The sequence below is a fragment of the Myotis daubentonii genome, chromosome 1 (genome assembly GCF_963259705.1).
Source record: "Myotis daubentonii chromosome 1, mMyoDau2.1, whole genome shotgun sequence".
NCBI classification, from domain to species: Eukaryota; Metazoa; Chordata; class Mammalia; order Chiroptera; family Vespertilionidae; genus Myotis; species Myotis daubentonii.
The window spans coordinates 64,533,681-64,557,815 of record NC_081840.1 but is presented as its reverse complement, the minus strand read 5'-3'; the positions used below and the strand labels follow the sequence as shown (position 1 = coordinate 64,557,815).

Below are 24,135 nucleotides of genomic sequence, written 5' to 3'. Positions count from 1 at the left end.
AGTTCGAGGGATCCTGTTGAGCTTTTTCGTGTTGGGCGTATTCTGTGCATGATCCCTTAAAGGGGGAGAGAGAAGACAAGATGGGCAGGGAGGGCTGAACCACACAGCAGGCAGCCAAGGGGACAGGCTGGTAGCAATAAGTAGCTTATTAGCTCAGAAGCGAGAACACCAGTGATCAATCAAAGACGTCTTTATTGTCTCCTTCCAAGATGCACAGCGGTTATAAAGGAGCTTCATATGCCCCCAGGCAGGCAGGGAAGAGAGAGAAGGAGCACAGATAACACTACCCCTTTAGGAGTCGGGTGGGACAGGGAGGGGACCAGGCCGTCATGGGGGCAGGGGAAGGACTGCGAGGGGCCAGGGAGGGTGTCAGAAGGGGAGGGGTGGTCTTGAGGAGGGGCTGAGGGTGCAGGGAGGCATCAGGAGAACAGGGTGGGACCTGCGGAGGGTTTGGGGGTACTAGGAGGGCATCAGGAAATTGGATCAGGGCAGGGAGCGCTCCTGGGGGGAGGTGGGCGTGTCAGGAAGGCCTGGCTGCTGCTACGAAGACGTCCTTGTAACCCTTGATCTCCTTGACTTCGTTGCTGCTGATGAGGACTTGTAGCTGGCGGGGTCCAGCTTTGAAGGGGTAGAGGTCCAGTTGGATTTGGATGGTGTGTCCTGCCACCAGAGTCCCAAGGCTGAAAGTAAAAAAGAGCTTGTTAGAGCATTGAGGAGTGACTGCAGTGGGTAACCTGGTCACCCGCCTTGGTCGGCAAGCACTTTCTACCTCCCGACAGCACAGAGCCAACCTTCCCTGAGGAGTGGGGGCGGGGGAGGGGGGAGGGGGGTATGGGTGCACAGAGGCACCATCCAGGAGGCTGAGGGCCATCCTGTGACCCCACGAGGAACCTCTTATCAGATGATGGCACTTACTCATTTGACACCTGCCCGTGGATGAGGCCACTTCCCTCCAGCACCATCGTGCAGTGACTCAGAGCCACCGTCCGGGTGTTGGTGAGGGTGATGTGGACTCTCAGTGGCTTGCCCACCTCAGCCCTCTCAGACACCTGTGTGGAGAGAGGACGGGGATATTGTGGGCAACTGACCTCATTTCTGCATTCCAATTCAGTAACCTCACTCCCCCATCCCTCTGTTGACCACCAGGCGCTGTTTATTTAGAGCTATGACACTGCAGTTGGGAGCAAAGAATGTGAGATGAGAGTATCCAAGGTTAACACACACCCTGGCCTGTCTTAGAAAGAAGCCACCATCCATCAGAAATTGGCACCAAGTTGAAATTGTATTTCCCTCTCTACCATCTAGTTCCGGATGGCAATTAGCTTTCAGTGTAAGTGCCAGCTCCAACCAGCTGGTGGTGGCTATAGGAATGCTGTGTTAAAAAGAAACATGTCCCTTGTATGCTGATGCGGGTGTCAAAGTAGAACAGGTAAAAGGAACAGGAACCCAGCATAGGCACACACATCATCCCCAGGTCCCTTACCTATGGGGACCATGTAATAGCCAACTGGCATCGGATCCTGCTGTCGCCAGGCTTCAGGTAACGGGCAGGCTCTCACCTAGGCACCAGGCTGCCTGCACTTGTGATCCTGCCCCCCGTTTGTGGAGGCCGCCTGACATCACTTGCCGGGCAGCATGCCCAGGTGAAAACCATCAGGCGGCCAGGTGGTTTCTGACATGGAGTCACTCAGTTCTCGTTTTCAGTGGGGCTTGGGTGTGCTGCTGGGAAGCTACCAGGTGCAAAGCCAGGTTGGGACTAGGCCAGTGATGGCGAACCTCTGACACGCGTGTCAGAGGTGACAGGCGAATTCATTTTTTTTGGTTGATTTTTCTTTGTTAAATGGCATTTAAATATATAAAATAAATATCAAAAATATAAGTCTTTGTTTTACTATCGTTGCAAATATCAAAAAAATTCTATATGTGACACGGCACCAGAGTTAAGTTAGGGTTTTTCAAAATGCTGACACGCCGAGCTCAAAAGGTTCGCCATCACTGGGCTAGGCTGAGGGGATGCTTTCCAGAGCAGGAGGGGAAGGTGGGCAAAGGAGCTTCAGGGGAAGGAAGTCCTGGTGACAGGAGGTGGGGAACACCCTGCCCTCCTCCGTGTACCCTTCCGTCACCTGTATTCCTTCCCCGTCCAATGGCCTCGCCAGCCACTCAAGCCTCTGAACTTGAAATCTGAGGCTCATCTTTCATTTGCTCCCCTCTTCCTTGTCACCCCCATCTTATCAGCAGTCGCCTTTAGAATTTGACTTGTGGTCTCTCTCAAATCTCTCTCCTCCAATCCATCTCCCAGTCATTGCCTTTCTTGCCTCTGCCTCTGCAAAGCTACTTCCTCACTTAGAATGCCTTCGTCTCTATCTCTGTGTAGTGTCTTCCTATAGCCTACATTCCATTTGCATCTTCTGTAAAACGTCGCCTCCTCTGGGAAGCCTTCGTGCGCTTGTACAGAGCACAGGACTGCGCTTCTCACACCATACGGCGCTTTGATCATCCATTTGGTGTCAAGACAGTGACTGTGTCTCGTTCGCTGCTGTCCCCCCAGCCCCCGGGTTGGGTGAGTCAGAGAGCCCCTGGGTCCCGTCTGTGTCCAGATGTCTTACCTCAATAGATAAGTGGGGAGGCTCCAGAGAGATATCTTTCAGGACCAGTATGGACCTCCCGGTCCCCTCCACCTCCGCGATTCCAGACACGCGAATCAGCTTTTCATCGGTCAGCTTGTTTCTGTAGTTGTTGTAGGGTAGCAAGAGCGGCCACTGGATCTCTAAGCACAGATAAAAGACACCTTGAGCCTAGGGCAGTGGTCGGCAAACTCATTAGTCAACAGAGCCAAATATCAACAGTACAATGATTGAAATTTCTTTTGAGAGCCAAATTTTTTAACCTTAAACTATATAGGTAGGTACATTGTTATTAACTTAATTAGGGTATTCCTAAGCTGGCCTTTGCTAAAAACGTCCTCAATCTGATTGAGGTACGTTCGCTGAGGTCGACCCCTTCCAACTCTCCCATCCACACTCGTCTTGTATTCTTGTTTTATCTCTCTCCTTTCCGAAAACTGATTTCTGCACATGGGCCATGAAGTTTCAATCGCACTGTACATGTGTGCCCGCACGTGGTATTTTGTGGAAGAGCCACACTCAAGGGGCCAAAGAGCTGCATGTGGCTCGCGAGCCGCGGTTTGCCGCCCACTGGTCTAGGGAACGGGTCTCAGAAAGAGGGGGGAGGAGGAACTGTGTGTGAGTCTAGATGGGTGTGAAAGCGTCTGTGCGTATGTATGTAAGGGAGACAGAGAGCAGGCTTACCCTGCCCCTACTGCACCCAGAGGTCGCTGCTAGGTGTCTCCTGGTGGGATGGCATCAGAGGTGTGTATGTATGTGGGGGATGTGAGGTCTCTGTGTGATCTGGCTGGTCCAGCCCAGCTTTGTTCATGGCCCCAAAGTTCCCCTCCGTCCTGTAGATAACTTTCCAGGCCTTCCTCATACTCACCCTCCCCAAAGTCCAGGTTCAAGTGCACTGTTTGCCTCCAGAGGGGCTGCCGGGTCCCACCCTTGTGCAGCAGGGCCTGGGCGCAGAAGCGCACCTCCAGTCTGAGGGGCCCCCGGGGGTGGGCTCTGTGTGGCACCCTCTTGGCATGCAGCGTCAGCAGCAGGTCCTGGCCCCACTCGGGGGTCCTGGTCAGGTGAAGCCGCAGCAGCGCTGGCTGATCCCGGAAGCCCTCGGACCCCAGCAGATCCAGGAAGGGGGAAGAGGCCCTCCTGGAGCCCAGCATTTTCCGGGATGCCTTCATGAACACAGAGCGCTCCTCGGGAGACCCTGGAAGAAGGAAGAGACAGGAAAGACATCAGTGGAGAGGCTGAGGGCACAACAAGCACCGGACAACTCACAGCTCCCCTCCTGAATCCCTAACCACAGGAAGAGCTGCATGGGAGGCAGCACAGCATCATGGCTGAGAACATGGGGATTGGTGTTGCTTGGCGCTGGGTTTAAATCCTTCCTCCATCATAGGCCTTTAATCTCTCAGTGCTCAGTCCTGTCATCTGTAACCTGGGGCTACCTCCTTACTTCATAGAGTTGCCAAAACTTTGGGTTAAATGAGTTGTTCTTTGCCATCAATATTGACGCTGTCATCACTACCATCATCATCAAACCCAGAGGTTTCTCTCTCCCTCCAGGATCCTCACTTCTAAAATACAGGATATCCCCCCAATATGTATACACACTTCAATAACTGATAGATCAATTTTGAAAATGAAATGTATTTTAATAAGCACTGTATTTATAATTATTCAAAGTGTGTGTATACATTTTGGGGGGATACCCAGTATTTTAGAAGTAAGGATGCTGGGGGGAGAGAATAAGCCTTTTATGCTCAAGCCTTTTAAAGCTTCAGCTCTTGCCCCCACTATGGGCTATTCAACATTCAGTCTTAACCCCAACTACCCCAAACTGGACTTCTCTAGAACATTTACTGTGCACCAGAGGCACTATTCCAAGTAGTTTCTGGGTATTAACTCACTTAACCCTCACATCAGCCCTCTGAAATACTGTTAACCCATTTCACAGATGAGAAAGTAGAGGCAAGGGGATAGTAAGAAGGTGTTCAAACTTACCCAGCTAGAACATAGCAAGCCCTTGAGTAGTATTCAGGTGGCCTGACTCTACTCTGGGAGCCTTCTCCATGGGGACATCTACTCCCTCCCTTCTAAAGGCCCCGGAGCCCTTTCCCTCCTTGTGCATCTACTTCTCCCCTTGTTGCCACCTCCACTGCCATGACAGAAGGATACAGTTGCCAGGTAACATCAAGGACTTTCAATTAAATTTGAAATTCTGATAAACAACAAATAATTTTTAGTATAAGAATTGCACATGTACTATTTGGGACATACTTATACTAATAAAATATTTGTTTATCTGAATTTATCTGGAATTCAAATTTAACTGGACACCCTGTATTTTTATTTGCTAAACCCAGCAACCCTGCCGTGGGAGCCATTCCCATTGGGAGGTAGCACAAAGGAGGTTATACCACCTTCCTCCCAAGTCCCCCGGGGCCCTGGGTACCTTCTGGGTACTTGTAGGAGCTGGTGATGTCCTGGCGCTGGTCTGATCCTACCAACTTGGTGCTGATTTTCTTCCCGATGGAACTGGTGTTATGGGCCAGGATTTCCTGGGCCTGGCCATCCCCAAAGAGCCAAATGACCTCATCGGCATTTACCTCCGCAAACACAAATGGGGTGTCATAGGGCAGGTGGATCTCCCCTTCCCTGATGGCCTTCACGGAGGCAGGGCCACAGCAGAACAGCCCTGTGCGGGGAACAGGCATTGTGGCAGGCTAGCCTGGCTGCTGACGCCTGGACCAGGGGCGCTGGTTGGGGTTGTGGGAAGAAGGGAGATGGGATAGGGAGGGGCAGTGGCATGAAGGCCACTCTCCAGCTCCCATTAATTCAGCTGAGCCTCACAGCCCCAACACCCCCCGCCCTCCCCCCACCAGTGAAACAGCAATCAGCATCCTCCTCCCCACCTTACAGGTGAGGAAGCAACTGAGAGGTCCACTGACTTATCTGGGTGGCCCAGCTGTCAGTGTCAAAGTCAGACCCCTGACCCACAGTTGTCTCTGCTTTGACTTTGGGAAGGGGATAAAGTGGGGAAAATACCTCTTCTTTCTGGCCTTTTGCTCACGTGTCCTGTCACGTGATCGGCCTTTCCACAAAGCCTTCCACCATGGTCCTCACTCACCGCTGCTGGTTTGCTGGGGTGTGGGGTCCAGAACCTGCCACCCGTTGAATCCGGGGGGGAGGTCTTTCCGGATCATCCAGCACTCGTTCCAGACGTGGAAATTCCTACAGAAAGGAAGAAGGCGGCCAGCACTCACATTCCAGCGAATTTGCCAGGTGCGAGACCCCAGGCTATACTGAGTGCTTGATATCCTCATTCTCCTATTTATTTTTTTTTTTCAAAAACTTTTTATTTGGAAGTAATTTCAAGCTTACAGTGAAGTTACAAAAATAGTACAAAGAACACCCATCTATCCAATTCATTGATTGTTAACATTTTGCCCTATTTGCTTTATCATTGCCTTTCTTTCAGTACACTCAGAGACACTCCTGCTTCTTGAATCCGAGAAGTTTCAGCCTCTAGGAGCTCAGAGAGGGACAGCAGCTAGTTCTCAATGCAACTCAAAGGTCTTACCTGGAAACTGGCTGGAAAAGAAAATCAGGTTTGGGGTAGAGCGGAGGAGAAAGGAAGCAGGAAGAGACTAAAGATACAAAAATAAAGGACACCCAGAGACACAGGAGACGAAGGCCTAGACAAGCAGACGTGCATGCGTGCCAGCACACAAGCAGAGGGAGTGAGGCAGGGAGGAGGAGAAGTCAAGAGAGACTGAAGGAACCATGCAGGTAGCTCTTCTAAGCTTTGCCCTGACAGGGAAAACAGAGAGCAGTGCAAACAGAAAGACCCAAAATAGGAAGAGTAAGATGAGCGCAGACTCTGAATTCAGAATTTAGGGGCACAGTCTGTCATTCATTTGGCTGCCGGCTTCAGAATGTCCTCCCATAGGCTTCTGTTTCTGAAATGAGTTTGATGTGATGGCCTAATTAGCCAGAACAGTCTCCTGGGCTGGGAACTTACTCTCTGGGCATCAGCAACAACATACTGGGCATACTGCCTCCAGCTAGGGGCAGTGGTTCTCAACCTTCTGGCCCTTTAAATACAGTTCCTCATGTTGTGGTGACCCCCAACCATAAAGTTATTTTCGTTGCTACTTCATAACTGTAATGTTGCTACTGTTATGAATCGTCATGTAAATATCTGATATGCAGGATGGTCTTAGGCGACCCCTGTGAAAGGGTCGTTCGACCGCCAAAGGGGTTGCGACCCACAGGTTGAGAAGCGGAGTTTCCCTACCCTCCTGCAGACAGAGCAGAGATCTGTTGGCCCCTTACCATACTTTGTCCCGTTTCTGAGTTGACAGCATTTCTGCATTTCGGTCATAGTAGGTATCTATGGTCAAGTTCCCATCGACGTTGTGTGCAGAACGGAAATTGGAAACAACACGGGTGGGAACACCTAAGCATCGCATTACTAAAGAGAAGAAAAGCATGGGGAGTCATTGTAAGCCAAATCACTGGTACGCCAGGCAGACGCTCTAACTTTCTAGCTGGAGGAGAGAAAGAAGGCAAAGATTCTTGCAGATCCATACTTGGAACTTCCTCATCCTCAGAGCACCACACCCAAGCCCCCAAACTTGGCTGCTACCCGTTCTATCGATGGTTTCCCTCCTGGCGGGGGGGGGGGGGGGGGGGGGATCATTTGAGGGTCACAATTAACAACTCAATTTATCATTTAGGGCTTTTCCCAGTCATCAGCTTCCCAAATTAAAAACAAAGGACCTAAAACATTTTATAATTTGAAAAGACAGTTTAAAACTTTAGTGCCGTGGCCAGTTTCAGAAGAGAAGCTGTGTGACCTTAGGTAAGTAGCTTAACTCATCTAGGCCTTAGTCTCCTGGTATGAAACAAAACGAGGAATTGAGCCAGATGATTCTCAGTCCTGAAGTTCTGGATCTGTAATGCCACAGAAAGACAAGGGTTTGGCGGAGGTAAGAAACAAATCAGAGAATGGATGGAAGAGCCAAGATAGACTTATAGAGACAAGGGGAAGATATCTAAGACAAAGGGAACCTGCAAGTACGAGGCAATGGCCATCTTTGTTAAGGCAACAGCATCCCCTTGTGGCCGTCAAGGTAGTGCTGCAAAGGCTTCTTAAAGCTGAGTTAAGATTTCACAGATGGAGTCACAAGAAGTGGGCAGTACACCACCACGATCGCCACCACACACACACCTGCACACCTGCCCCGGGCCAGACGAAATCAATCCAAGAGCCAGGTGTGACCTTCCAGAGAGGGAAGGTTTATCCCATCATCTGCTCAGAAGAAGCCACTCGGAGGATTACAGCGCTTGGAAACGTAAACGGACTATTGAGAGTGACCAATCTTTTTGTTTCAATTTATTCAAGAGCCCAAAGAGCACCACCTGTCTTCAATCACCTGTCCACTCCCGGCATAGCTCCTGGGCTTTTCACAGACCCTTCCCAAGGAGGAGAGCTAGACCAGGGCTCTGGGCCTGGGAGTGGTGACAGGCTCAGAGGTGGAGCAAGGACGCAGACTTAGACCTTCTCCTGCTCATCTCAGGGTCCAACGGCCCGAGCCCTACTCCATGATACCTGCTTCGCCACCCCAGGGTGAATTTAACTCTACTCAATGCTGACTCCGTCCTGAGCATCTTACAGTGAAAACAGATGAGTAACACGAGGTCACTTGATTTGAACACTCAGATTTAAACCTGTCCTACACATAGCTGCTAAGCTATGCTGTCCCTCTCAGGAAAACCTGGGACTTTGTCTTTGTTCCCTGTCTCTGTCCATTCTGTGCTCCCTCATTCTCTAACTCACAGTCAGCCCAAGAGTTCAGCCAACGTTTGCTGAGCACCAGAGTGGCCGGCAGCACGGTGTAAGGTGCTCCTGCCTTGCACGGGGGAAGACAGGCAGGCACCTCAGTACTCTCCGTCTTCCCTCCTCTTTACAGAAAATCTGAGCAATGACTTTGCACTAGATTGTAAATAGCTGACAATGCACAGACCATCAAGGCACCTTCAGGGTAGTTTCCAAAGTAGCAAATCTCTAATGGTAGCTCCTCAAGAATGTCTCTGAAAATATCTGGGAGCTTCCACCTCTGCCATCTTCTTGCCCCTCAAGCGTCCCCCAACCTGTCCCGACTCCAGGCTCACCTGGAGCTGAGAAACCTAAGCAGGTGGCAGAAAGAAGTTCGTCAAAGACACCGTGGGGGTGATCGCAACAGGTCAACCTCCCTCGTGCATAGATGTGCAGGATTCCTCAAGACTACAGAGCGAGCGAGTTAAGAGCCAAGTGCCCACCACTCCTGAGCTAGGGGCTGTGGGCCAGCCACAGTCAGCTCAAGTGAAAACAGAGATATCAGAGCCCGACCTGGAAGGGTTATCGTGAAGATTAAATAAGTGATTCTGCACTTCTATCTCCCCTCACTCACCAGTGCACATGACAGCTGCAAAGACCCAGCACTGTCCGTACTTCACAGGCTGCCCGCCCCTGGCTGACCACTGCCGCAGGATGGCCACGCTGCCATTCCACTCCAGTGGGCTGACCCCCCGGGAGTAGTCCTCGCCCCAGTTCCCCTGCAGCACGCCGTTGTCATCGTTGCTGTTGATCTGCAAGGGACAGGTGGGTGGGTCTCCATCGTGCCCAGGGCAAGCTCCGACTACCCTCAGATGGGCGGGGAAGCTTCTGTCGTTACCATGGCGCTCACCACCCTGCAGATGTACACCACGTCGTTCCGCTGCGAGTAGTCTTTGGATGGGTTCTCTAAGAAGTACAGGCTCTTGTTCAGGATCTCAAAGCAGATGTCTATGATGTCCTCTTCAAACTTCCAAGTGAGTGCAAGGGAGAAAAAAAAAGAAAAGACTGAAAACGTCTAAAATGCTGAAACTTCAAGGCAGTAACAGACTTTTAGGGAAGGTGTGTAGGGGGGTGGGGCTTCCTATCAGACAAGGCTCTGCCCTGGAAGAGCTTATAAATCAAAATGAGAATTCTGCAACCCTGACCTGGGTGGTGCTGATGGGAAATACAAAGAGAGTTCAGAGAGGAAAGATGCTCATTGGCTGAAGAGATCAGAGAAGGCTATTGGAGCTGGTGGGCTTTGAAGGGTGAGGTAGACAGGGAGAGAGGAGGGGAGTCTTTGAGCACAGCAGGTACCAAGGACAGGAGCCTGGAGAGTCTCATTTCTGGAGGACTTGTGGGAAAAGATCGGATGGATAAACACAGGGCAAGGCCTGTGAAGAGAGGGAGAGGCGTGTGGGGAGCCTTTAAATCAGGCAGAGGGTTCAGCTCGGGAGAAGCCAGTGCAGCTCATGGTATTCGTTTAGCACGTGTTTGTGACATGTCACAGTCCTTTTGGCTGCCGAATGCACTGGCATTTGTCTGTTTCCAAAAAACTACGCAGGTTGTCACAGTTGAAGAACTGGGAAGCTGATCTTCCTCCATAGGGCTCCCTGCTTCCCCTGCTCTTCCCTCCTGGTGTGTGGACAGGGAGAAGCTGCACCAGCTGTGGCTGGTGGTTGGGAGCAGAAAAGTTGGCCAGAGCCAGAGGTCCCCCGCTCTGTACACTGACTGGATATTTGATGTTATTGAAGAATTGCTGCTCATTTTGTATATATTGTGGGATTCTGTTTTTCAGAAAGTCATCTTTTAGAGCTATATTCTGAAGTATAACTGAATTAAATGATATGGTAACTATTATTTGATTCAAAATAAATCCAGTGATGAGCTGCTGGGGGAGGTGGGGCAAGGGGGAGGAGTATAGACCAGGGTTCAGCAAACTTTTTCTGTAAAGGACCAAATAGTAAATATTTCAGGCTTTGCAGGCGAGAGGGACTCTGTCTCAGCTACGTAACTTTGCCCCCGTAGCACAAAAGGAGCCACAGATGATACCTCAACAAATGAGCATGGCTGTGTTCCAATGGTATTTAATGCCCTAGCCAGTTTGGCTCAGTGGATAGAGCGTCGGCCTGCAGACCAAAGGGTCCCAGGTTTGATTCCAGTCAAGGACACATACCTTGGTTGCAGGCTCCTCCCTGGCCTGGGCCCTGGTCAGGGCTCGTGCAGGAGGAGGCAACCAATCAATGTGTTTCTCTCACATCGATGTTTCTCTCTGTCTTTCCCTCTCTCTTCCACTCTCTCTAAAAATCAATGGAAAATTATCATCGGGTGAGGATTAACATAAATAAATAAATAAATAAAATGGTATTATGGACACTGAAGTTTGAACTTCATATAATTTGCACATCACAAAATATTATTTTTAAATTCTTTTTCAACAATTTAAAAATGTGAAAATCATGCTTCGTTCGTGGGCCATGTGAAAACAGACAGTGGGCCACATTTGACCCGTGGGCTATAGTTTGCAAACCCCTGGGATAGAGGAAACAAGGTTCACCATAAATTGATCACTGTTGAAACTGAGGCAGGTTCATGAACGTTCACTACAGTAGCCTGCCCACTTCGATTATGTTTTAAGTTGTTTCATAATATTAACAACTAAGAGGGAAAGGCATCTCCCTTTCCTTCCTTGCCCCCCTCACCGGATGGGAAATTGGTCCAGCACCGCACGCCCTGAGTTTTGTTAGGAGCCTTTGTGAGCCCACCTTCCCGGGGTAGTGTTACCTGCCCGTAGTTCCAGGGCCAGGAGGTGATGAATTGTTCATGACCCTTGTGCACAAAGCCATAGTCCATCATGATATACTCTCGCAGCAGTATTTCACTGGGCAGGTAGACGTCATCCTCTGAACACGTAAGAGTAATAGAGGGGGTAAAACCCCGAACCAAAAAAACAGGGTAATAAAAATGAAAAATGGAAATGAAAGTATTTTGCTGGAAAAAGGAGAAGCAATGGGTTGACGGCAGTAGAAATCAAGAGTGGACCCCTTAAAAGTCTATAATGTGTTTTTCTAGATGCCAGATATATAAAATGTATACTTTTAAAAAATAATAATTATCTTTTCCTGATTGTAAAAGCAGCAAGTTTGTTGTAGAAATTTGGAAAACACTGATGATGGAAAGAAGACAATGAAAATCGCTCTTTCCCACTCCTCAGAGACACATTTTGGTATATTCTGGGCACTCTCTCTCTTTCTCTGCACATGTGTGTAATACAATTACATATCACATTGTATTCCATCTCCTAATCTATTTCACTGAACATCACACATTTCAAAGAGAGCTTATGGGACCAAAACCAAGCTCTTGTAACACTGTGACCTAAGATTGAAATTCTCCATAGGATGTAACAGATACTCAATAGGAAATACAAGATTTTTTTTTAAAAAATCACATCATGAACATTTTCATCATGCACTAAAAATTCCTTGTGAAGATGATTTTTAGTGAGCACTAGGTAATGTATTGCATAGCTATTCAGCATTTTTTCTTCTGGGCTTTCTAGGTAGAACATTCCCAATGGATCAGGTTAGCATTACCACCTGTGAGCAAGCTGTACCTGCACTCCAAGGGTTAAAAAGCAGGATGAAAGTCCCCACTGGGTGAGTCATGCTGTAACCCTGGCCTTGAGAGATGTCTATCTTCAGAGTGTAGGGACCAATGACTGCACTGGCTGGTGTGAAAAGGGAGACAAAGAGTGAGTTGGAGTCAATGGTGAAGTCAGAAGCACTCCAGGCATTCCCTTGTCGAGCCTGGGTGAGTCCAAAGGTAGCTCGGGTTCCTGACAGCTTCGTGGGTGCTGGCCCTGTGTAGGAAAGAATGACCCCAAGGTAAGGTTCGAAGTCTATGTGACCTTCACCTTCTCCCACCACTTGCTGCTAATGGCTTTTGGTTTAAAGTTTTTACTGCCACTGTGTGTCCTTGGGGAAGCCACTGAAGATCTTTGGGCCTCAGTCTTTTATCTGTAAAACTAGAGGCCCGGTGCACAAAAATTTGTGCACTCAGGGGGAGGGGGGGGTCCCTCAGCCCGGCCTGTGCCCTCTCGTAGTCTGGGACCCCTCGGGAGATAACAACCTGCTGGCTTAGGCCTGCTCCCGGGTGGCAGAGGGCAGGCCCAATCCCTAGGTGCAGCTCCTGGTCGGGCTCAGAGCAGGGCAGATCAGGAGGTTGCGATGCCACCCTCAGTCACGCTCAGGGTAGGGCCGATTGGGGGGTTGGGGCACCGCCCCCTGTCACACTCAAGGCAGGGTTGATGGGGAGGTTGCGGCACCACCCCCTGTCACACACAGAGCAGTGCCCATCAGGGGGTTGGGGAGCTCCCCCCATCACGCACAGAGCAGGGCTGATCAGGAGGTTGGGGCACCACCCTCTATCACCCACAGAGCAGGGCTGATCAGGAGGTTGGGGCGCCTTCCCCTGTCACAAACAGAGCAGGGCGGATAGGGAAGTTGTGGCCCCACCCCCTGTCACACACAGAGCCGCAGGGCGATCCGGGGGTTTGGGCGCTGCCCCCTGTCACACTGATCCCGGTGCTGGGAGGCATATTACCCTTTTACTATATAGGATAGAAGCCTGGTGCACGGGTGGGGGCCACCTGGTTTGCCCTGAAGGGTGTCCTGGATCAGGGTGGGGGGTCCCCACTGGGGTGCCTGGCCAGCCTGGATGAGGGGATGATGGCTGTTTGCAGCTGGTCACACACCCTTCAGGGTGGGGGTTCCCACTGGGGTGCCTGGCCAGTCTGGGTGAGGGGCTGAGGGCTGTTTTCAGGCTGGGGGGTGACTGAAGCTCCCAACTGCTCCTTTTTTTCTTTTTTCTTTTTTTATTCTGGGCCAGCTTTAGCTCTGGCTCCAGCTCTGAGGCCTTTGCTGCTGAAAGCAGGTATCTGGTTTGTTTGGGTTCTATAATCGAAACACTGTATCAACTCCAGCTCTGAGATCCCGGCTTGCTGAAAGCAGGTTTCTGGGGTTTTGTTTAGCTTCTATATTTGTAACAATATTTCAAACTGTAAGCTCAGAGGCCGGCAAGGCAGGCGGGGAACGTTGGTTTCCTCTGTCACTGAAGCAAGCAAGCTTCATGTTAGCTTCAAGCTGCCTGGCTGCTGGCTGCCATCTTGGCTGGCAGTTAATTTGTATATCTCGCTGATTAGCCAATGGGAAGGGTAGCGGAGGTATGGCTAATTACCATGTTTCTCTTTTATTAGATAGGATGGGATCATAATAGTACCCACCTGAAAGTTTCGTCATGAGGATTAAGTAAGTCAATGTGTGTGAAGTTTAGTACAGTGCCTGTAGTGTATTTAAAGGTTGGTCGTTGTTATCACAACTTCAGTTTGCTGAGCTGGCCACATCTTTTCTTAACAACACGATAGGGTGTTGAGCAGTAACGGGGTCCTGGGGACTCCCAGGAGGAGAGAGGAAGGGAGGCTCAGGAAGGAGAGGTAGGTGCCCGACAAGTGGACTTTGCCTTGGGGAGGGTGAACCCACCGGTCTCAGCCACGAAGGTGATGTGGTCGGTCCCGCAGTGGAAAGGTCGGTTGAAATGCAGTTGGAGCGTGAAGGGCTGGCCCCGGCGCACGATGAGCCGCCTCAGGCCCATCTCCTGCGTGTGATGCGCCTTGTTGTTCCTGGGGCTCTGCAGGTCCACGGACCTGAGCTCTAAGGCTGCCACTGGGAGAGAGGGAGGCAAGGTCACCACCCAGCCGTGGTTCCCTGGACTCACCCTCCCTTGACACTTATCAATCATTTCTGTGGCACCTGGCTCTGACTTAGGCAAGGTTCCTGTCCAGATCTTAGGCCTTCTGCCACCCTGCTCCCTGGTTTCAGGGCTCAGTTTCAGAGGAGAATTCAGCAGGTCCTGGCCTGAGAGTGGGAGGACGATGATCCTCGTGACCTCTGTCCCAGAAAACAAATCGTTTCCAGGTAACTGAAACTTAGCCTTGCCACTTGTGTTAACAATCTATAATAATAAAAGCGCAATATGCTAATTAGACCAGACAGCCAAATGACCTTCTGGACATCATTCTGGATGTCCTTCCAGATGACCTTCTGGATGAAACCATGGTTGGGGGGGTAGAGAGGGGGCTCTGTGGACGGGGGCCGAGGCAGAGGCCATTAGGGGTGATCCCGCAGGCAGGCGAGAAGTTAGGGGCAATCAGGCAGGCAGGTGAGTGGTTAGGGGCAATCATGCTGGCAGGCAGAGTGGTAGGGGTTATCAGGCAGGCAGGCAGAGTGGTTAGGGGCAATCATGCTGGCAGGCAGAGTGGTAGGGGTTATCAGGCAGGCAGGCAGAGTGGTTAGGAGTGATGAGGCAGGCAGGTTAGTGAGCAGTTAGGAGCCAGTGGTCCCAGATTTTGAGAAGGATGTCCGACTGCCGGTTTAGGCCCAATTCTGCAGGCAAGTGGTTAGGGGCAGTCAGACATCCCCTGAGGGGTCCAAGATTGCGAGAGGGTGCAGGCCAGGCTAAGGGACTTCCCCCGCCCCATGCACAAATTTCATGCACCGGGCCTCTAGTCCTATATAATAAAAGGCTAATATGCAAACTGACTGAACGGTGGAACCACCGGTCACTATGACGTGCACTGACCACCAGGGGGCAGACACTCAATGCAGGAGCTGCCCCCTGGTGGTCAGTGTGCTCCCACAGAGGGAGTGCCCCTCAGCCAGAAGCTGGGCTCATGGCTGGCGAGTGCAGAAGCAGTGGCAGGAGCCTCTCCCACCTCCACTGCAGGCGGGAAGTAAGGAGTGAGGGGTCCTGGACTGCAAGAGCCCTGGACTGCGAGAGGGATGTCTGACTGCCGGCTTAGGCCCGATCCCCAGGAGAACTGGGCCTAAGCCGGCAGGTGGACATCCCTCACGGGTCCTGGACTGCAAGAGGGTGCAGGCTGGGATGAGGAACACCCCCTCGAGTGCATAAATATCGTGCACCGGGCCTCTAGTCTTCTATAAGTTACTCTACTAGCCTGCTGATAAAAGAAAGAGCAAATTAGAATTTTTTATGAATTAAATCAATGAGCTAATTGGAGGCTGGGACCTCAGCTACAGGCCTGTCCTTGCTGTAGGAATCTAGACAGGTGGGAGCCTCAGGGTTACTTATAGCTTATTTCTTGCTTCTCAACCATGTTCCCAGTGTCTGAGGGAACTGGCTACTGCTTCCTGGGGTGCCACTGTGTGGGTACTCAGTGAAAAGTTTAAAAACTCTCACAGCACAGTGTGCGAGAATGAGACTCACCACCTCGGCTGTGAGACCTCGAGTGAGTCGTTTAATGTCGCTAGACATCAGTGTCCTTGGGTGAAAAAGGAGACAATGGGATCCCTACCTCACAGGGCTCATACGGGCATTGAGTAAGGATTCACATGTAAAGGCCTTAGCGCAGCAGCGGGTGTAAAATTGGCACTCAGGGATCATTGCTTGCTCTTAGTACCAGTGATAATGCATCCTCAGACTGTATTCCCATTGCTATTTTTGCTGGCGATTTTTATTGTATTTCTGTCAACAAAAATCTATTAGGTTTTTTTCCCCTAGCAGTACATTCATTTATGTCAGTGGTTCTCCACCAGGGAAATTTTGTCCTCTGAAGGACAGGTGGCAATGTCTGGAGACATTTTTTTTGTTGCCACAACGTGGAGAAAGGCTGCCACTGGCATCTAGTGGGTGGAGGCTGGGGATGCTGCCAAACAGTATCCTCCAGGGAAAACTCGAGTTTGCTCTCAGTCATGATGTACATTGTGGGCCATAATAAAAAAGTTGGAAAGCACCCTAGCCGGTTGGGCTCAGTGGATAGAGCGTTGGCCTGCGGACTGAAGGGTCCTGGGTTCAATTCTGGTCAAGGGCACATGCCCTGGTTGCAGGCTTGATCCCCATTAAAGGGGGGGGGGCGTGCAGGAGGCAGCTGATCAATGATTCTCATCATTGATGTTTCTCTCTCTCCCTCTTCCTTCCTCTCTGAAATCAATAAAAAATATATATTTTAAAAGTTGGAAAGCAACTGGCCTAGATCCTGTTGGAAACGGGCTACATACCATTTGTTCCTGAGCGTCTTGACATTCTCATCCCAGGATCTCCTGAGCCTCCCCAGAAAGCCCCTCCACTGCATACATAGAGCCCAATGGCTATTCCATCCTGAGAGATCAGGCACCCACCCAGGCAGTGAAGACAACTTCTGCAGGAAGGACCAGGACTGGGGCAGCCTTTTCCTGGCCACTGTCCACAGCTCTGAGCATTGTCCTAAAGGCAGCCAACTCCATTTTCCCGTGACCCAGGCTGACTCCTGGTTCAGAAGGAAAGGGAGGAAGAAGAAGGAAGCGGTCTTCCTCCTTGTGGCCAAGGTTGCAGTGCACGGAGAAAACTCATCGCCATTGGAGGCTCAGGTTTCCTTTTTTATTATTCCACTTAATATAATTACACATTTGGCTCACTGAAGTGCCTTTCATGTCAGGAAGACAATGACTTCAGCGAACCAAAGGGAGGGCCTTCAAAAGAGCAGGGAAAAAAGCCAAGAGGATGAGGAAGAGATTCCACAAAGCAGGAAATCAAGCAGAATTAATGAGTAACAACATGTCAGTGCCCACAAGGCCTTGACTTGGCCACTGGGCCATGGAGTTAGTAACAAGTGAGAGGAGAGGTAAGCCCCAGCCACAAGACGCCTGGTGCTTAATTAATACAAAGACAAGGATATAAAAAGGATCAAAATATATCCCCATGTATTATCAGCATTAAAAAAAATTAAGAGAGAGAGACATTAAAACAGCCCTCTGCCTGCAATGAATTCTGAGATACAAAGCTCTTGTTCTCTGAGAGATCAAAACCGGAGGCAGCCCTGCTGTTGTGGAAGATTTAAAAAAATAATAATAATATGGTGGTGTTTTATTTTTATTGATTTTTTTAGAGGGAGAGGAAGGGAGAGGGATAGAGAGATAGAAACATCCAATTGGCTGCCTCCTGCACACTTCCTACTGAGGATTGAGCCTGAAACTTGGGCATGTGTCCTGACTGGGAATTGAACCATTGACCTTCTAGTTCATAGGTTGACATTAAATCACTGAGCCACACCAGCCAGGTTCTCACGGAAGGTTTTATCTCTCCCTTTGAGTCGTGGTTCAGAGGTAACCACGGACTTTCTTTGACCATTGAAGATGATGCCCCACCTCCCATCCTATGGTCGCTTGCCATCTCAACACCCTCTATTTTCTGCAGAGCACTCAATCATATCTGGAATTGGTTCCATGGAAGCAGAGTCCTTGGCCACCTTTTACACCTGCCTAGAATGGAACAGGGTTTCTAATTGCAGATAATTATAGCTAATGTTCTTTTGTACTTAATACTTACCATGTCAGGCACTGTCTGAAGTGTTTTACATGACTTAAATCATTTACATTCTTACAACCACTCCTATCGAGGTGTTAATATTGTTCCTGACATGCAGGAAGTTGCAGGGCAGAGCTGGAATTCAAATACAGAATCTGGAGCCTGTCCCCTAACCCTTCACATTCTCCTGCCTCCCCTTGCGGGTGCTTAGAGATGTTTGTTGAATGGACACATGACACATGCATGAAGGAGGAGGACAATGACCTGGCAGGAGGTCAGTGAGGCTGGAGGGGACAGAAGGAGAAGAGTCTGTGAGGGTAGCAGGGCCAAGATGCTGCTTTTGGCTTTGGTAGTAATGTGTACACTTATCCTTGATGGGAAAATACAATTTATGACTTTCTGAGGGCAATTTATCACAATGTATTACAAAACAAAAGAAAGCCTTAAAACACAACTACCTTGGAGCCATCAATTCCTCTTCTAGGAATTTTTCCTTAAAAGAATCATAATTTGTGTACAAAAATTATGGATGTTCAGTGCAACACATATTCTTTCAGTAAGAGTTAGATACACAAGCTTTGTGCCTCTCATCTTGACTTAACAAACAGGACAAAGAATATGGGAAATATGTTACAGATTACCTTTAGAGGGTAAAATTATGGGAAATTTCTCTTTGAGTTCTTTTGGGTTGTCCAAGCTGTAGCTTAAACACATATCTTTTTTGTATTTAGGGGAAAGTGTTACTTTGATTAAAGGTAGTTTTTGAGCAGAAGTGGCATGATCTATGCTGTACTTCTGGATTAATCTGGCTATGGTATGTAGCCCAGACCAGAGGAAAAAAAACAATGAACAAGAGAAGAGCAGTGGGAGCTCTGTTGCAATCATCTTAGGCAAAAGGTAAGGACCTACACAAAGGTGTTGGTGAGGAAAACCTATGTTCAAGGGACACCGGTGTTCATGGGCAGGTGTCAGGCAAAGAAACAGCTGGTTTGGATAAAGACCGGGGCCGGTTAAAGGAACCCACTGCCAATAATGTCCTAGGGCAGTGATGGCAAACCTATGACACGCGTGTCAGAGGTGACACGTGAACTCATTTTTTTTGGTTGATTTTTCTTTGTTAAATGGCATTTAAATATATAAACTAAGTATCAAAAATATAAGTCTTTGTTTTACTATGGTTTCAAATACCAAAAAATTTCTGTATGTGACATGGCACCAGAGTTAAGTTAGGGTTTTTCAAAATGCTGACACGCCGAGCTCAAAAGGTTCGCCATCACTGTGACCTAGGGCGATCAGGCTACTGGTGAAGGGCTGGGAAGCTCCAGGTGGAGACGGCAACAATGAGTTATCCCTGGCTCAGCCAGCAGAGAGAGAGTTGGCACCTGCCACCCACTGTCAGGTGGACTCAGCTCCTTCCCTCCTCCTGCCTCTGTCACTCTATCCAGCTCCTTGGTCAATATCTTTTATTTTTCCACTACTCATTAGTATTTTCAGTTTGGGACTTTGATAAATGCTTCATTCTTTTTTTATTTCTTCCCTTTTAAAAAACGTGGAAGAGTCCATCTGTGTGAGAACACAGGAAGATTCCCATGTGATGAGATTATGCAGTGCTTCTGTGCCTCTTTAAGTGTGCAAGAGAAAAAGTGTTTTATTACCTAAAGGTTCAAGTCCAAACTTCTTAGTCAAGCATTCAAAGCCCTCTACAATGTGGTCCCAACATCTTATCTCCCAATAGCCATAAATAAACTCTGCTTCACTTGTGGCCTCCAAGTAGGTCATGCCCAGCTCTACCTCTGCATGGTCCCTGGCCCTTCCCCAACCTCTACATGTTCCCATTGTAACTATTCTTCAAGCAAAACTCAGCATCCACCTCCTCCATGGAATCCTTCTTAAACATTTCAGAACATGGAGGTGTCTTAGCACCTTTAACAAAAGTTTTGCATCTAGCTAATATTGACTAAGTGTTATTAAGTTCCAGGATTAATATGCATTATCTCCTATTCCTACAAATACCCAGCAAGATCTTATTAACTCCATATTACAGATGAGCAGGCAGAGGACCAATGAGGTTAATTTTCCCAGCGTCACCCACCTAGTAGGTGGCAAAATTGTCACTTATATCTGGACAAATAGACTCCAGAACCTAGTTCTTCTGGCCTGTGTGGCTGCTCTGGAAGTCCCCAGACTCCCCCCACCCCCCACCGCCCCCCTTTTTTTATTTTTACAGGAAACGAATACAGTGTTTTCAAATGAAAATGTAATAAACAGACCTAAGAGGAGTTGCTCTGGTGGAAGAACTGAAGAGGGGGTGGCCCCCCCCACCCACCCCCACCCCACCCCCACCCCCCACCCCCATCCCCGGCTTCTCTGCAAAGCCCTAGGGTTCCAAAGAACACAATGAAAACCACAGTTCCATCTCAGCCCCCTCCTCCTCAATGCCAGCCTGTCAGGGCAGACCAGCCCCAGGGCCCACCTGGCTTTTCCCGCTGCTCTGAAATTTCTTAGACTCTAAACCACTTATTTGTCAGTTAATCACTGACTCACATGTTTCTTTGAACCATTATTTTTATTTAATGTCTACATAATTAACTACATTGTTTGATTGTTGACATCCAGTACTCAGCAAATAGCTGCTGGCAGGATAAACGTGTTCCCAGTTGGCTGCACAAGTTAAATCATTAGGTCTTTTGCAGAAAATATAGCACTGGATTAATGTCCATAATATGTTAAAGTTTCTATAAATATTAGGTCTTGCTATAATCAGAGAAATGAAAACTAAAACAGTAATGAGACCCCATCTTTGATTCATTCAAAAATATTTTTAAAAATACCAATAATTGCCCTGGCTGGTTTGGCTCTGTGGATAGAGCGTCGGCTTGTGGACTCAAGGGTCCCAGGTTCAGTTCCGGCCAAGGGCACATGCCTGGGTTGTGGGCTCGATCCCCAGTAGGGGATGTGCAGGAGGCAGCCAATCAATGATTCTCTCTCATCATTGATGTTTATATCTCTCTCTCCCTCTCCCTTCCTCTCTGAAATCAATAAAAATCAATTAAAAAAAAACAATAACTTATTTTGTATATAGAATGGACTGTCTCAGATGGTGGAAGTGTGAATTCATACAGACTTTTTTAAAGAAACTGATATCGAAGGGTAGCAGAATATGCCATCCCAAAAAATAAAGGGTTTTTTTTGAGCTAAAAGCAATTGAGAAGAAGCATATACAAGAAGGGCTCTCTGCCCTCCCCCCATTTGTCTAAGAGGAGGACATAAACGTGTAAATGTGTTCTCTCCCTCCTCTCTAAGAGAAAGAATAGACGTTATCACCAGAGAGAGCTCTGGGCCCTCAACATCGCAAAGAAGCAGCAGAGGAATCCACACACCAAGCTTTCCAACTAGTCTTATCTCCCATTAGGTTCCCCATATGTTTCCCTTGCTATGATTTGCTGCACTAGAAATTCAAAGTCCTCTTCCTTTGTCTTTCCTTTCTCTAAAAATTCACTGTTGCTTTGTTAAGATGCTATATAAGCCCAAGTTCTAACCAACTCTTTGAGTTATTCATCATTGAATGTTCCCATGTGTATCTGCAATACACATGTTAATAAATTTCCATTTATTTTTCTCTTGTTAGTCTGATTTATAGGTCCCCAGCCAATGAATTTAATTGGTAGAGGGGAAAACAGTTAAGTTTTCTCTCCCCTCTAATATCCATCAAAACTAAAAGTGGATCCAATGGTCCCTCTTTTAGAAATCTTTCCGTTAAAAAACATTTGCACACATTGCAGCATTGTATAAAAGGGCAAAATAGTGGAAAAAATCTAAATGTCCATGAACAAGGCATAGTAATAAATTAAACTAATTAATAAATTTATTAAATACATTATGCTTTCTACCCAAAATTGAAGACTATAATTTATTTCAGATCTTTGTATTGACATGCAAAGATTTCCAAGATATATGATTTAGCTTTTTAAAAAGCAAGTCATTAGATAATATATATTATGTAATCTCATTGTATAAAACAAATAATTTTATATAACCTAGTATTATTTGGAAGCAGTTAACTAAATTGTTAACAATTTTCTTCCTATGAGAAAAAAGCCAGATTTTACATATGTATGTAAAGGGGGACTTGGTCTTTTTAAAACCCTAATATATGAACTTTTAACTTTTTTATAACAAGCATTTATTTTTGTGTGTATTACTTATTTAATTGAAGTATCATATTTTAAAACATTAAATATGATAACTATAACATTTTAGGCTTCCTATAGTTGGGCAGATAACTGAAGGAAGAAAAATAGTCTAGAATTTAGCACAAAAGTACCCTGGAGTCTAGCATATGAATAAGCCTCTTGAACCTTCTCTACTGAACTCTGGCTTATATTAAAATACCATGTACATCTCAAATTTCTAACAATTTCTAGGATATATAATTTATTTCTTATTTTTATTAAAAATTTAAAAACTTAATTACAGTTGATGTTCAATATTATATTAGTCAGACGTACAGCATAGTGGTTAGACATTTATATAACTTACAAAGTGAGCCCCCCGAGTCTAGTACCCAACTGACACCATATGTCGTTATTAAAATAGAAATGACTATATTCCCTATGCTGTACTTTACATCCCTGCGGCTATTTTGTAACTTCCAATCTGTACATCTTAACCTCTTCACCTTTTTCATCCAACCCCCCTCCCATCTGGCAACCCATCAGTTTGTTCTATATACCTATGTTTGTTTCTGTTTTGTTTGTTCATTTATTTTGTTTTTTAGATCCCACTCTATGATGTATACTTTACAGCACAAATTTAAAAAATACACAATCCATGTTTAGCGCCCTTCCCATGAGCCTGCCAGGCTGGCCCCACCTTCTCCTCACTCCCAGCAGCAGAGCAGCATTGGTTCTAAGGGAACTCAAAAAAGAGCCAGAGGAGAAATTGGACCAGGAGAGAGGTCTAGGACCCAAGGGGCCCTCCCACAGCTCCAGGGTTGGCCACAGAAATGCCCTCTCAAGCACCAAGGGGTAAAGGTCAAGGTCCTTGGGGGCCACCTCAGACTTCCCAAGCTTCAGGGTTAAACTGAATCCACTCATCACAAAATGAATGACTGCAGGTAAAGAGCTGGGAGGAAGAAGCCAGATTATACGATGAACTGTCAACATCAATACAGGCCCTCCTATCTTTTCTGGGCGCTCTCTGCCCTCTCTATACATCTCGCTCTCTTGACTTAGCACTTTAGAAAAGTTAGGTTCCCAGCACTCACCCGGCTTCATCTTCCTCCTCCTTCTGTCAGCCAGGGCCCTTCAACTAATCAGTATTAAGATTCTAGACTTAATTGCCTCTCTGAGCATTTACTGTCATCTGACTAGAAACTTTCCTTCCATCCTGAGTCGGGTGGGGCTGCCATTTCCTCCTCCTCCCAGTATTCTTCCTGCTCTTAGCTTTCCCACTGTTCCGGGTGCATCTTAGCTTAAGGAAAAGGAATCTTTCTAAACGCTTTTTTAAGAATTGCTGAAAGAATTGTTTCTGCGGCCTCTTTTTTAAGCTGAGAAAACTCAAGTGGCATGAAAGGCAAAGCTTGGTTTGGATCTGTTCCTTTGCACCCATCACCTCAAGGTTTGGGACTGGATTCACTCTAAACCAGCTCGTTCTGGTGTCAGGCATCACTCCACATTGCCCAGATAAGAATAAGGGACAAAGCTGCCCTCAGGAAGGTCATCACAAAGGGTCATGAAAAAGCCTTTGAACAGCCCATTAGGACCCAAAGACCTTTGCATCTTGAAGAAAAAAAAAATGAAGTACATCGAAATAGTGAATTATTCATTAAAAATGAAGTTGGGGCTCAGGCGGCATGGCTCAGTGGTTGAGTGCCAACCTGTGAAAGGGGAGGTCATGGTTCCATTCCGGTCAGGCCATATGCCTGGGTTGCAGGCTCTATCCCCAGTGTGGGGCATGCAGGAGGCGCCTGATCAATGATTCTCATCATTGATGTTTCTATCTCTCTCCTTCTCCCTTCCTCTCTGAAATAAATAAAAATATTTTTAAAAATAAAAATGGAGTTGGTAACGTTTCCACTGACGAGGGGAAATTGCCATGATATAATGTTAACTGGTGGGGTGCATGGGGTGGGGGGGAGCAGGATACAAAAACAGTGCAGTTTATTTCAATGGTGTGAAAAATGTTATTTCTATGGATAGACCCGTTTTTTAACAGATGGAAGAAAACATAAACGGTGATCCTCTAAGGGCCGTGAGATTGTAAATTGTTGTAGTTTCCTTATTTATACTTTTCTGAGTT

The 24,135-nt window shown here is 47.7% G+C and overlaps 1 protein-coding gene across 4 annotated transcripts; it reads right to left on the bottom strand.

The window, feature by feature from the left end:
* Window positions 1–174: 174 nt before the first annotated feature.
* TGM7 (transglutaminase 7) lies at window positions 175–23,243 on the bottom strand. 4 transcript variants are annotated; one of them, XM_059703616.1, is made up of 13 exons: window positions 23,102–23,243; window positions 14,016–14,198; window positions 12,092–12,337; window positions 11,260–11,378; window positions 9,335–9,463; window positions 9,071–9,248; window positions 6,951–7,089; window positions 5,743–5,846; window positions 5,068–5,310; window positions 3,493–3,819; window positions 2,607–2,767; window positions 916–1,049; window positions 175–680 (listed from the first exon to the last, which is right to left on the bottom strand). In XM_059703616.1, the coding sequence occupies exons 1-13, from the start codon at window positions 23,109–23,111 to the stop codon at window positions 521–523; spliced, it is 2,133 nt and encodes a 710-aa protein (XP_059559599.1). In that variant the 5' UTR covers window positions 23,112–23,243; the 3' UTR covers window positions 175–520. The 4 variants fall into 4 exon arrangements, with proteins under 4 accessions (XP_059559599.1, XP_059559607.1, XP_059559616.1 ...); XM_059703624.1 differs by having other exon boundaries at window positions 9,347–9,463; XM_059703633.1 differs by having other exon boundaries at window positions 12,092–12,205.
* Between the last annotated feature and the right edge of the window lie 892 nt (window positions 23,244–24,135).